General features: G+C 49.0%; 1 protein-coding gene across 1 annotated transcript; it reads left to right on the top strand.

The window, feature by feature from the left end:
- Positions 1–3,508: 3,508 nt before the first annotated feature.
- LOC118250409 (inositol 1,4,5-trisphosphate receptor-interacting protein-like 1) lies at positions 3,509–5,062 on the top strand. The gene has a single exon (XM_035551472.1). It carries the CDS (start codon positions 3,509–3,511, stop codon positions 5,060–5,062), a length of 1,554 nt encoding a protein of 517 aa, XP_035407365.1.
- Positions 5,063–14,823: the final 9,761 nt, after the last annotated feature.

Below are 14,823 nucleotides of genomic sequence, written 5' to 3'. Positions count from 1 at the left end.
TATGCCAAAACTTTTAAACTGTTACTTAGATAATGCTCCCACCTTCCTCCTTGTCACACTCAAAACTTTTAAGAACAAAATAGGATTACAAGATGCACCGCCGGGGGTGGATTGTTAGGATATAGAGGTAGTAAATTATCTAATGGCTCCCATTTATCATCTTTTTCTTTTTCCTGTTTTTCTTCTCCTTCTTCAAACTTCTCATCTGCTTTTAGTGTAAATATTGAGGCTGGAAAAGGACGTGAAGTCCTGATCCATAATTCTGCATAATCACTTTCCTCCTGGCTAAAAGGTTGCTTTGAATTAACATGTATATTTAAGGCCTGGCAAATCCAGTCTACAAAGGATCCAAAAACGGGCCAAAAGACATGTGATCTTAAAGGCTTCTTTGGCCATTCTATTATACAATACTGGATCATTTTTAATTTACTTTTTCCTTTTCTGGGGCCCCTATAGTTCCAATTTCTAATCATTATCCCTGATGGACTTTCCGGTGATATGTCTGGTAATTTGCTTCCTTTTCTCTGGTCCCGGGTCTTCGTTTTTGTCTGACCCATCTAGGAATTTTACTGTGGCAATTTCTACAGCCCTTGGTTGCCTTAGTGAGAGTGTCTAGCAGGGGGTTTAGGACCTATCACCCACCCACGAATCCTACAGGAATCGCTTCGGTCCTTCACCGGCCAAGTCCCTCGCGGGAGATTGGAACCGCGGTTAGAAGACCTCCACAATCGCTTCGGAACTAAGTTCCGTCTCAGTCACACTCTCACACACACACGGGCAACCGAATCCCACCCAACCGAACAGTATCCGCCTTAAATACTTACGACTCCGTCGTCTTCGTTCAGATCTTCACGTGCAGAATTACGGGCAAAATATAGTGCTGCAGCCAGCAAAGGGAGCTCATAAAAAAATCTAAATCTTTGCTTGCCCTTATTCAGGTTCAAGATGCCATTAGTCCTGACCTGACTCGAAAAGAAGCCACCAAATGGTGGGGGCACCCCTCCTAGATCAAGTCAGAATTCAGGAACCAAGACCATCCCGGACGAGCCCCCAGTCGTTATAAATGACTGAGTCCCAAATAGGATTGCAATCAAAGTTTACAATTTATTAAACGAATAGAGGCAAGCAAACAGCGCTGGGTGTGCCAGGAGTCTCTGCTCCACCAAGATGCACACCTGTTACATAAGGCGGCTGGTTTTTATGCTCCTAGGCTAATAGATATTCATTACTACTTCTAGAAGAGGCAGGGTTATTATAATTGGTTTCCGGAATCCGAAACCCTCCCAGGGGCGCCTGCGTATCAGTCTCTGGTGGTCTCTCGGGGGTCGCTCAGGCTGAAGGCTGGTTGTCTTCCTCCCAGGCTTTGTCCTTCAGTCGTCCTTCAGCTCCCCATTCCTCCTTATTTGGTAGCCTCTGGGCGGGATTTCAGAAACTTGCGCCACATCCCGTGCAGTAGCCAGCAGTTTTCTCTAAAAACCCCCTTTGTTCTCTTATCACCTAGACCCGGGCCTCAATGTTAACCCTTCAAAGCCCTTATTGACATGAATTGCTGGACCATTCCTTACACTTGTGTCCTTTCTTTAACTGAGTTTCTCCCAGATCTGTCTCCCAGATCTGTCTGTTGTCTTTTCTCCTGCATGGACAGATGCAAGGACCTTCTTCTGTCCATCGATTTAAAAATTTAAGAACATAGCATACTTTAGCTATCCTTCCCTGGGGGTCAGACCCCTACCCCCCCCTTTTTTGTTTTAGAAGCATAGCTTTAGGGTACCATGGGCCTGTTCAATAATTGCTTGACCCGTGGGGAGAATGAGGTATACCCGTCAGATGTTGAATACCCCACTGCTGAAAAAAAAAAGTGGGATGCATGGGCCCCATATCCTGGCCCCCTATCTGTTTTAATCATTTTTGGAACTCCTAATTTCACAAAAGCTGACAGAAGATGTTTACACACATCCTTTGCCTTTTCTCCTGCATGAACAGATGTAAAAATACAATCAGAAGAGGTATCAATTGAAACATAAACATAGCAAAGTTTTCCGAATTCTGGCAAGTGTTTAACAAACAATACTTTAAATCTATTACTATTAATGTCCATGACTGGGGGAGCATAGCTGGAGATGGCAATCCCGGTTGAAGTGCTCCCATATCTTCCATGACTTCATTAATTTTTCTCAGATCATATAACAGTCTCCATTTTCCATTCCTTTTCTTGATTACAAACACCGGAGAGTTCCAGGGCTAGTCATGGGAACAATATATCTCGCTTTAAGTTGTTAAGCAACTCAGCCTTCGGGCCCTATGTATCCTATTCCTCCCGGATCGAAAGGAAACAGATCTGGCTCCTTTTCAGGGCCTATAGAGCCTGGATCAAAAGGAATGTCCAGGTCACCACAGGGCATAACAGCAAAGGCCTGCGTTGGCTGTAGCAGCGGAGGGGCCGATGGCATAGCAGGCGGATCAGTAAATGAGCCCGCAGCTCCCTCGCTATCTGGCCATACGTCCCTGATTGTGGTCCCACATGGCTCTTTAAGACCTCAGATATTGCTCGCCAGGTGCCGAGCAATCCCGCCGCAACCTTGTTGTTTTCAGTAGCAGAGTCCCACACCTTGACCTCAATTTGGTCCCATGTTTCAGGATCATAAACTGCTGATTCGTAATAAAGGGAATAAGCTGTAAGGTTACCAGGACATTTTTTGTTTCTAAGGTCATGTGATTCCCCATAGCGCACAACTGCTTACCTTCGGCCAGTGAGGGGCAGTTGTGTGCGCAGGTCCGCTTCTCTCAGCTTCAGCTTCTTTTCAGCTCCAGTGCGCATATTTCCAGCGACTTTCAATACAAGCTTCTTTGAGCGGTTTGCTGAGTTTGGCCGAACCTATCTTCATGAGGCGATCAACGTCCCTGTTCCTGTCCTGGTGCCTGTTCTGCTAGCCTGTCCCTATTCATTCCTTTTTTGGTTTCATCCCTGTTTGGGCACCATTTGTGGGACATGCAAAGGGATTCTGGGGAGCACCATCTGGCCACGTGCCTCCGCATTCGTGGGATGCTAGGGCCTGGGCTGCCCAGGGCAGCTGGGAGTCGCTATGCCAAGGTGGGGACCGAGGGCGGGGCGGGAGGGTCCTGTGACGGGGCGGGGGCGCAGGTGACATCAGAGGACGTGTCACAATGGGGGGACTGCTTTTAAGGCAGCCGCAGGCAGCGCTGCTGCATTTTGGCCTGAGCCATCGGTGAGTGCAGTACCAGGGGGAAGACTGGGATGGGCCAGGGCTGGGGCACAAACGCCTGCCCTCCGAGGGCTTGCTAAGCCTGCAGCCAGGGCCCAGCCGCTCAGGGCAGGGCTCGCGGCTGTCACCGCCAGTACTGGCCACAGTCCCTGCTGCCTCCCAGCTCCCTCACCCCCTCTCCTACCTGACCCCAGGGGCCTGCGGCTCCTGCCGTAGCTCCCTCAGCCGCCAGCCAGCTCCCACCCAGCCCCACTGACCTGCTTCTCTCTCACCTCTTTCAGACCATGGTTTTGGCAACTTTCTTCGTCCTGACGTTCCTGGGCTTAATCCATAGCCCGGCGAAGGTTGGCTACGAATTAGATGAAGCTACAAACGACTACATGTGGCAGCGTGTGGAGGAGCTTCAAGAATGTATGATGCAGCTCCTGTTGGAAATTGAGGAGGGGGAGAAGGAGCAGAGCTGGGCGCATGTTGGAGCCCTGCTCTTATCTGCGTTGCAGCACTGGCAGTTCTGGGCCTGTGTTGGTGTTGCCCTCCTGTTCTTTTGGAACTTGTGGCTGCTCCTTAGAGATATCCCAGAACATGAAAGCAGCAGTGAGGAGGAGAGCTCCAGCAGCGAAGAAGAGGAGGAAGAAAGAGTACCACCACTCCCCAATGATGCAAGAGATCTGCCTGAATTTGTAGCTCAGCGCATCTACTGGCCACTCCCGGATCCGACCATCAGATGCCCACTGGTGGAGGAGGTTGTGGGAGACCTCCTGCATGTCATTGACTCAGTCATTCTAAATACTTTCTTTCCGAAGCTGCAACGAGCCATCGGAGTGGGCAGTGCCTTTGAAGGTTGGAATCCTCATGGGAATGAGACTGTCTATTGCCTACTTGTGCCCATGACGGCCCCGCGTGGGCACTCCTTCCACCTGGAGCTGGGCAATGAGGACGATATACTGGCGAGGAACTCCTCTATCTGTGTGGAGCTGGAGTGCACGTGCGCACGGCAGCAGGACTTTGGGGACATGCTGTGCTTCCTCCACCATTCTGAGGATGAGCTGAAAAATCAGGACCCGAGCCTCCTAGACACCCTCTGCACCGATTCCTACCTAGATGCGGAGAAGACTGCAAGGTGGTTCCAGAACTTTGTGAAAACAGCCTGGGTGGTTATCCCTCAGTCGCAGGTTTACAATGTAAATGTGCTGCCCTCCACCCGCACGTGCAAGCTCCAGCTGACAAATGCTGCCAGGAGAAACCTCACCATTGAGATAATATTTGGGGTGCAGCAAGAAGATTCAGACATCTTCCTGAGCAGCCAGATGAGAAGGGGCACCTCTGTCCCCAGCACAACATGGCCACAGAGCTGTACTGTTGCAGAGAGGAAGTTCTTCCAGCACGTGGCCAGAGAAGCCGTGTTCAACCGCATACACCTCAAGTGCCTGCAGATTTGCGCCCGTATGGTGGTGGGCACATGCTTTCCCACCTACATCATCAAGACTATTGTCATGCACCTCCTCACCACCATCCCCTTGGAAGTGTGGCACGAGACGGATTTTCTGCTTCGGCTGGATGATATCATTCGGTACCTGCGCTGCTGTGTGGAAGAGAAATGCCTCAACCACTTCTTCTTTGGCAATGAGATGGTGCCCAATGTGATTGTCCTGCCACCAGCCTTCCAATCATCCGGCCCGGTCAACCTCTTCCAGCACCTGAAGCGAAACCCGTATGCCAAAGTTGAGGCACTGCAGAATTTCAAGGTGGTGCGAGATCGGCTCAAAAGACTGCTGATCTATGGACATGAAAGAGACCTTCGTGCACAGCGAGAGCGCTCTGCTGATGGCAGACGATGAACTGCTAGCACTCTGTGGGGAGCCGGACCTCATGCAGCTCCAGAGGCTGCTTCATGGATGCTTGACGCAGAGACTCCTGATACCAACTGGGCTTGGTTCTTGGACTGTCCATTTCATTGGGAGCTTTGGCCTCTGCAAAGATTCCAATAAAAGTCTTGCTTGAACAAACACTTTGTCTGTGAGTGTCCTCCTTGAGCCACTGGGGCTCAAGGATTCCATCTGCCTGGCTTCCCTTCCCTCTAATTCCAGACTATTGGCTCCAGTGTCCCAGCACCAGAGCAGCCAGGTGACAAGCTACTCACATGGAAAATGACTGAAATCTTTTCACACATCTCGTAGCTCATGCTGGTATAGGTTTCAGGTAGTTACTGATGTTTTTTCGACATCTTCATCTTTGTCCTCCTGTTCCTCTGATAACCCAGCCTCATCTTCTCCATACCTACTCTTATTAGGAGTTTCTCTGTGTTCTAAACAATCTGACTCTCTAAACCATTTTTTCATCTTGGTTATGGGTACAACTGACACTGGTACAGTTTGTTTCCTTGGCCCAGCGTTGGCGCCCATTGTAAGGCCTGGAGTGGCCTCTGGGCCTGTCTCAGGGGTTGAAGTGGCCGCAGGGTCTGCCACTGGGGTTATATTGACATCAAATGCAGCTCAGTTAGTATAGGCCAAGCCCCAGCACGTTGCAGTGATTTGTGTATCTCTGGTATTGCCAGGGTGACAACACACCTTTTTCAAGCACTCTACAAGTTTTTTAGGATTTTGCAATTGTTCAGAGGTGAGTTTCCAACGCACTGGAGGTGCCCACTGCTCTAGATGCCTGCCCATATTTTCCCACTCTCCCTACCACTCATAACTATCCTGCCTCAGGACAGATCTCTGGATGACACTCTTAAGTATTTGTTTAACCTTAAAGAAAACCTGAAGCACATTGAGGAGACATAACAATAAGAACATGCTGGTCTGAACATCCCAAGGATGTTCGAACTTTTGGAAAGCTACCATAACTCACCTGGAGGAGAAGAAAGGGGTAGAGGAGAAAGGGAGAGTGAACAAATGGGAAAAAACATCTTCCCCTAACCCCTCCATAGATAGTCTTCCTGAAGGAAAAGTGTGAAAGGTGTAATTATTAATAGTTTCTGAGGTAGGGTTCCCGAAGTATGGAGTTGACGGCAATGCTGAGTAGAAATACCAGATTAGTCTCATGGCCAGTGATTTTATCATATCATAAGCCAGTGTGACACAGTACAGCATAATAGTAACCCTATACCAACCCCCGGAAATGGTAAGCAACACGACAGGTAACACACTAAGGAATGTGCTATATAACTCAGTTCAGAAAACAGGCACAGCAGACTTGAGATCTCAAAACTCAGCATTATGGTTAGCAACTATTAAACTGATGTAACGCTTATAAGAATTTTCTTTTAACACACTCTGGTCAGATCTGTCTTTATCTCAACCCTTCGGGCCCCACGTTGGGCGCCAAAAGGACTGTTGTGGTTTAACCCGGACAGCAACCCAGCACCACAGAGCCGTTCGCTCACGCTCCCTCTCTGGGATGGGGGAGAGAGTCAGGAAAATGAAGCCTGTGGGTTGAGATAGAGACAGTTTATTAGGACAGAAAATAAATGCAAATAATAATAGTAATGATAATAGTACTACTAATAATAATGTGTACAAAACAAGTGATGCACAAAGCAATTGCTCACCACCTGCTGACCGATGCCCAGCCTATCCCCGAGCAGCTGGTCCCCCCACCCCAGCCAGCCCCCCCATATAAATTGTTCAGCATGATATCAGATGGTATGAAATACCCCTTTGGCCAGTTTGGGTCAGCTGTTTTGGGTCTGCAGAACACAGGCAGTTCTTCCATGACATGCAAATGAAACAGTGTCCCCATCACGTACTCTAGGATACTGGAAATCGTAAGTGAAAACTGAAATCAGATGCTCTCCCTGCATCTTCTATACCAGCATTTTGCCTTCCGTACCCATACTTTCTTTCACAAATGCTTGTTTTGCTGCGAAATGGCTATAATCACACCACATTTTGCCATGTGCTGGAGCATTACCTGGGCCCTCGCAACCCCCAGAAAAGCAGCCGTATCTCCTATCAGGTACGCTGCTGCTTCCCTCAGGGCTGCTGCGGCCTCTGTGGTCTGTCAGGACTGTCCCGGCCCCCCTCAGGGCCACTGGGGCCTGTTAGGAACATCCCTGTCCACCTCAGGGCCCTTGGTGCCTGTCAGGAATGTCCCTGCTCCCCTCAGAGCCGCTGCAGCAGTCTGGCCTGAGCCATCGGTGCAGTGAGTGCAGCAGCAGGGGAAAGGCTGGGCAGGCCAGGGCTGGGGCACAAAAGCTGGCCCCCTGAGGGCTTGCAAAGCCTGCAGCAAGGGCCCAGCTGCTCAGGGCAGGGCTCGCAGCTGTTGCCACTGGCGCTGGCCACAGTCCCTGCTGCCAGGGACACTTGCTGCCACCATCCCCTTGGAAGTGTGGCACGAGACGGATTTTCTGCTTCGGCTGGATGATATCATTCCGTACCTGCGCTGCTGTGTGGAAGAGAAATGCCTCAACCACTTCTTCTTTGACAATGAGATGTGATTGTCCTGCCACCAGCCTTCCAATGTTCTGGCCCAGTCAACCTCTTCCAGCACCTGAAGCGAAACCCGTATGCAAAAGCTGAGGCACTGCAGAAGTTCGAGGTGGTGCGAGATCGGCTCAAAAGACTGCTGATCTATGGACATGAAAGAGACCTTCGTGCACAGCGAGAGCGCTCTGCTGATGGCAGACGATGAACTGCTAGCACTCTGTGGGGAGCCGGACCTCATGCAGCTCCAGAGGCTGCTTCATGGATGCTTGACGCAGAGACTCCTGATACCAACTGGGCTTGGTTCTTGGACTGTCCATTTCATTGGGAGCTTTGGCCTCTGCAAAGATTCCAATAAAAGTCTTGCTTGAACAAACACTTTGTCTGTGAGTGTCCTCCTTGAGCCGTTGGGGCCTGTCAGGAACGTTCCTTCTCCCTTTAGGGCCGTTGGGGCCTGTCAGGAACTTTCCTGCACCACTCAGGGCTGTTGGGGCTGTTGCTCCCCCCGTCCCCCTGTTGGGACTGCTACTCCCCCTGTCAGGGCTGCTCCCCCAGCCCCTCTCCGCCACCGCATCCCCCAGTGTCGCTGCCTGGCCCTGAATGGCGGTGCCTCAGCTCTTGCCACGGATTTTTCAAGATCAGTCTGTGTTAACCAAGCAACTGAAAGAGCTGGAGGTCTGGATGAGAGACAAGAACTGGCACTGGCCAGATTCATGAAGACAATAATGCAGTTTGCACAGCCCTCTGCACCCCAACAATTAGCACCATGAATTTAGACTTTGCCAGTAATCCGCTTCAAAGCACGTTCAGTACAGCAGTTGGCTTACACTCCAAGGGGTTCCAGGCAACCTGGCCATTTCTTGTCAGTGTCCACCAGGGCCATGACTTGGACATGCATCATAGAGGACCTGGTGGGAGAACTCCTGTGTGTCTTCTGATTGCTCTTGTTGATTACTTTCTTTCTGCTGCTGCAGCCAGCTATCAGGGTGGGCAGTGGTTTTCAAGGCTGGAGACCCCTCGAGGATGATGCTGCCCACCACCTGCTTGTGTCCTTGAAGCCTCCTGCTGGCCAGTCCTTCCACCTGGAGCTGGACACTGCAGGGAAGATGCCCACAAGGATCTTCTTGTGGAGCTGCGGAGCAGCTTGTGGGAGAGGTGCTGTACTTCCTCCACTACTCTGAGGATGAGCTCCAGCTGATGGATGCCTTCAATAGAACCATCCTCATTTAGGTGGTTTGGGCTGCAGCAAGGTGACTCAGACATCTTCCTGAGCAGCCAGAAGGCAGAGGCCAGCTTTACCCCCAGCACGAGCTGGCCACAGAGCTGCGGTGTGGCAGAGATGAAGTTCTTCAGGCACGTGGTCAGGCATCCCTGACATGACAGTTTCTCCGTCAGATGTCTGCAACTCTTCACCCATATCCTGGTGGTCACGGGTATTTGTGCATATGCCTTCAAGAATCCTGTCATGTACCTCCTACCACTGTCCAGCTAGTACAGGAGACTGGATGATATCCTGCAGTACCTGTGCTGTTGTATGGAGGAGAAATACCTCAACCACTTCCTCTTAGGAAATGGGACTTTGCCTGAGGAGAAGTTTGGGTGCAGCAAGGTGACTCAGACGTCTTCCTGTGCATTTGGTAAGTCAAGGCTTATTTTACTGTTTTTTTTTTTCTTTTTTTTTCTTCTCTCTGATAGGACTGTACTTTTCAAGGAGCATTTGGTCATCTCATGATATCATATTCATCCTTCATAAATTCTTAGGATTTTCAGCTGTATCTTTTGTTTGGATTGTGTTTAGAATGAGATGTATCACCTAGATTATCTAGAACAAGCATATGGAGGCTGTCTGCCTATCTCTGCCCAGATATTTATCTCATAACCAATTTGGCAATATTTAGAAGCATTCTATTTATGTGGTGTTTCATTTCCCCTCTCTTTATGGCAGAAACCCATAATTATCATAGGCCAGGACATCCCTCCCCTCCATGGTGTATGCCAAGGCACACTTAATTCACCTCTACTTTAACTCTGAAATTACTTTCTGTCCCTGAAAAGGAAAACTACACTGGTAACTCCTCCGGGTAAGAAATCTTGTTTGAACACAAGGGCTTTACAGGTACACTTCATGTGGGTTCAGGTGTGGAAGGAAGAGACTACTCTGCTGCCAAGTGGCCAGACATATAACCCGCAGAGGGTGTCTCAGGAAAATCCAGCCACGTGGCATCAGATCCCACAAACTCTGCTGCAAACCCTGCCTGTGATCTAGTTGTAAGAGGGACAATCCCGGTCATCTCCTGCTGGCTTTCACAGTTGATATAAATTTTTCTTGGTATTTTGGGTGAGGGATGTTGATGAATATAAAGGAAAACAACAGTTTCCCCTGGTAGGTAGGGGACATTTTCACGTCTTTCCTACTTTGCTGGCCTTAGCCACCTGTACTTGTCACAGGGTGCTTGCATCACACTGACTGGGGCGAGGCACACTCCTGAGGTCCCAGCCCTCCAAAAATTTCAAATAATTTTCATTGCGCTCAAGGAGCTGACTCATCTCTCAGCATTGGCGTGGACAACTCATTCTTCCTCTGGGTCTGCCATCTGGATCTCTCGTCTCATAACACTGCCTTGCCCACCAGAGGGCAGAAACAGGGCTGAAGTGGCTGGCCATCAGCCCTCCATAACAATGCTGGTCTCTGCTAGGGCACCCAGCTCACCCCACGCGGAGATGCTTGAGCAATACCAGAAGTGTAGCCCAGGAACCATGTCCCACCTGATTCCTTTCCTGCCCAGCTGGGGAAGACTGACCCTGTATTTGTAGGGCTTTACCTTTAACTGAGCAGCCAGAATTTGCACTTAACTGCCGGGGCAATAGTTCAGTCAAACACAGATCTTGTTTCACAACGTCAAGTAGGGTTAATACATTACAAGGCTCATTGACTTGATAACATTGATGGAGGGAAGGGAACAGCAGCCCATCTTGTTGCTTGATAGACAAGGAGGAAAATCCCGCTCTCTGGGACAGACAGCATGTGAAAATCTCTGTGGTCTCTGCTCTTGTCGTTCCCTTTTTCTTCAGTATATGTATTGTCATGCACTTCAATACTGTGCCATATGCTGCTTTCAGGTTAGAAGCCTTGCAGTGAACTAGCCTCTAGCTGGAGCCAGAGATTTGTGTATTCCACTGTGGTCCTGAAGCAGTCTAACAAGTGAATGGCTAAAGATGCTCATGCCCCTTTCAAAGCATCAGTCTTCCATGGCCTGTACTTGGTCCCTGGCCTTGTTAAAAACATGAGCCCATGGTAGTGGAGAGGAGGGAGAAACAGCCATTTCCAAATGTTTGAATATGTGCTACCCCAAATCACACCTACTGTGGGACAAAGGACAGTAATTACCCATAAACAACTGTCTTGAGTTTCTTTCCTTCTCTCCAGCAGCTGTTTCTTTTGTATGGTTACCCCTTCTCTTGTGTTGCTGATGCAAAATGCAAGAAAACGAGTAAAGCCATCAATCAGGCTACAAGTTAGGTCACTGCAAAGATTAGGGGTTAATCCATTAATCCATTGCAAAGGGCAGGGCAGAGTGAAACATGCTTGTGACAAGAAAGACCTGACTGCCCCAGCACAGGGAAGGAGTAGAGCATACATATGTGCTACCAAGGACTTTGGGTCATCCCTCAGTCAATGACCCTGGAGGCATGAATGGCAGGTCCCGAGGACAAACTTGAACCAGATCAATGCCTCCAGAGTTTGGCTAAGTGGCAGAGATGAATCCTGGCCTGAATGTAGCCACTGTGGCCCAAAGCTCTCTCTGTGCAAAGCAGGATATGGAAATGCTCCTCACTGTGATAGACTGAGCTGTCCACAGTATCTGCAGCCTGTGGGCACTAGCCATCCCCACAGGATTAAGTTCTGGCCAAAGCATCACCCCAAAGGTGAATGTGTCCTCATATTTGTGCAGGATACTATTGAAACCAATGGCTGATGACACTGAAGCTTTCCCAGTGAGTTTGGCAAACTCTGGGTGAGAGCTAGACACATGATAGGGAGCAGGTTTTGTAGAGTCATTTCATAAAGCCCTTAGTAGGAACTTCACTGATGCTAGAATTTAGGAAGGTCCTTTTCCATGCGCTCTCCTCATCTTGATTTCTACCTACCCTTGCTCTCCGGATGGGAGAATAGGCTTTGGTGGGTGTCAGAGATAGTGGGAAAGTCTCATGCTAGGGAGTGGTGAGTGGGTTTATTTTTGCCAGAGCTAGGCCTTTCTCCAGAAAATGCTGTGATCCCTGTAGTACCTATTCACATGCATCGCCTGCTCTGAGTTAAGAGTTAAAAGCTGCAAGAGATGTTTGGCCAGCTCAAGGCAGATCACAGAAAACACAGATCTAAAAACAGGGTGAGCGATTGAATGGATAAAATCACATAGAGCTCTCCTAGCCACATCAATCACAGCCTGTGTTTGCCAAGCAGATTAAAACAACATGTACACAAAACACTGGTAGGGAATGGTGGAAAACTTGCTATTCCCAAACACCATGCTTCCTGGAATCATGCATGTTCTTTGTAACAATTAATGGAAGCTGCTGTGCAAGTGTTATGACTCTGCATTGTTTAGATGTTGTTTATTTTGCAATAGGATTGTTACAATAGCAATATTATATATTAATATGCATTATTGAAATTATTACAATATTATTTCAATATTGTTTATGCAGGTCAAGGCTTCAACAAGCTGGCCATGGGAGCAGAGGAAGACAGAGACAGCCCTGGCATGAAGGGGACTTGAATGTCTGAAGTCCCTTTTGATTTCCACCCTGCCGCCCCATTGCAGCCTTCCGAATTGTTGGCAGGATGAACTTGGGGCAGGATATATCCCAGATGCTGGCATCTGTGAGTTGACTGCAGCCATTCAGATGAGTCTTCCAGGTGGGACCAGACATGTCCTTGGCATTGGTGCTGGCAGCTAACCCATGGGCAGTATGCCACAGCTCGGTTACCCTATTGCACCACCCTGCCTGCATTCAGGGTGAAGCTGTGGGGTTCAGCTGCTCTCCCAACCCCTGAGCACAAGTCTGAGGAGAGAGAATGGGTGTTACCCATAAGAACCCTCAAAATCACACACCAAAACAGAGGAAAGAGGTGGGAAGAGGCACCTTTTTGAGACTGATCTAGGCAGAGACTGGGAGAGGAAAAGTCAAATCCAAGTTACTGTCAAAACAATAATAAATGGTTGTAATTTCTGAGATTTATGGCCAGAGAAGGTGTTGCACATTTCTGATGGCCTCTTCCTTGCACGCCGTGCTTCCTTGCCTGGCTCGGAGCTCTGTGAAGGCAGGGGAGGAATTAACCTGTGTCCTCCCTGGCAGACAGGCAGGAGGCTGAAGCATCCTGGAGACTCCCTGGGGAAAGAATGCTGGACCTGCAGCAGCACAGGTAATGTGTATTCAGGCCCTGCTCTGCAACGGGGGATTTGGCTTTCTCTGTAATGAGGGCCTTTAGCTCCATAGTATGTATTTTGTGGAGTTGCTCATCCTGTCATTAGTGGTGTCTTCTCTTTAGCAGTGGAACAAACTAAACACTTGGGCCTGGAGGATGTTTTTTTTGGCTCTGTCCCTAATAAATAATGTCCCTGTCATCTCTACCACCTCCCCAGCTACAGGTCTGAGCTGGTCCTGCAGCACATGGTGCAAGCTGCTATTGCTCTGATGCGTCTGAATAATTGCAGTGGCTGATACAGAGGGTTGCTTTCTGCTGAATGATTCCAGAGCTGTTCAGTGGTGCCTGAGTGTAAGAACTGGGTGAGGGTCTCTGGTTAGCTCAGCTGTGGGGCTTCTTGGATCACCTAGGTTAGGACCCATCCCCTATGTGACCCTCAGCTGGACGTGTTGAGGCTAAGGAGAGGGCCTAGTGGGCAAATCAAAACAGCAGGGTGGGTGCGTGGATCTCGTACAGTCACTTCTCACAGGCACTTACGTTAATTTTGGCAGTGGGGCTCAGCATCTGCTGCCATTTGCAGTTGCTTCTGCTGGCACTGCTCTGTTCCAAGCTCCCACTACCACAAATGAGAGAGCTGCCGTGTGTTTAGTTAGTCTCATGTCCATGCTGAGACACCAGGTGAGACAAAAGGCCTTTTGGGCACCCTGTGCTGTTAGCATTTAGCTGGTGAAAATCAGTCTGCCCCACATATGAGCCAAGCTTTGACTGGAAGGCTCCAGAGATACAAAGGCAGAAAGCTGAAACCTAAGCTGTACTGCCTTAGCAGCTCGTTGAGCTTGCCTGCCCTCTGTCGTCATTGTTCATACCAGTGTAAATCTGGCACACTTAAATGTAGGGTTTGCTGAATGCAAAGGCTAGGGAAGGGCTCTCACTTGTGCTGGCAGTTGGCAGACCCATGGAGGTGACAGAGCAAGTGGGGATTACTCAGGTGTAGGGACGTGTCTGCAAATCCCTTTATAAAAAAGCTAACCCCCAAACACCTCAATCTAATTCCTGGCTAGCCTAAGCTGGTACACCTCTGCTGGCTTCACAGGGTGGCTGCCAAGCTACACCAGCCGGGAATTTGCTCCTCTGATTGCCTCATGTTTCTCCATGTCTCAGAGGCATGAGTCTTTGTAGACTCATTGTTAATTCAGCTGTAGGTTGGACACAGACTATACAGTATATTCCACTAAACACCAAGTGCAGGGTTGTGAGGTATTTAACTTTCAGTCAGACATAAATTATCTTTATTAAATCTGTGCTGTAGAAACACTAGTGGTTTTCTAACAAAATGCAATATTCATTCCCTAGACTCCACCGTCTAAATCAGGAGCTCCGGAGACCCAGTCCCAACTCTCCCATTGCCTCCATGCACAGAGGTTTTGGCTGAACAAACACACCACTCTTCTCCAAGGTGTCAAGATCGGAGCGCCCTCTTCATTTTGGCTAAATACTCACTGACAGGCAGATCTTCAGCTCCCTCCTTGGCCCAAAACATCTGCATGTGTTTGTTTTGTGACTTTGAAGAGAATGTAACAGGGCTTGTTTTATTAACAGCTGATGGACACTTCAAAGCAAAAATGATGTTGAGAAATTAATCATTCTACACCTCCAAAGTGAGATTTATGGATCCAAAACTAATACAGAAATGAACCAAAAGCTAAATGCATGAATCATTCTTTTAAAATAAAGTCAAGTCTTCAAT

Source organism: Cygnus atratus, chromosome 5 (assembly GCF_013377495.2).
Source record: "Cygnus atratus isolate AKBS03 ecotype Queensland, Australia chromosome 5, CAtr_DNAZoo_HiC_assembly, whole genome shotgun sequence".
Lineage (NCBI taxonomy): Eukaryota > Metazoa > Chordata > Aves > Anseriformes > Anatidae > Cygnus > Cygnus atratus.
Note: the sequence above shows the minus strand (reverse complement) of the source record. Positions and strands in the feature narration are given on the sequence as shown.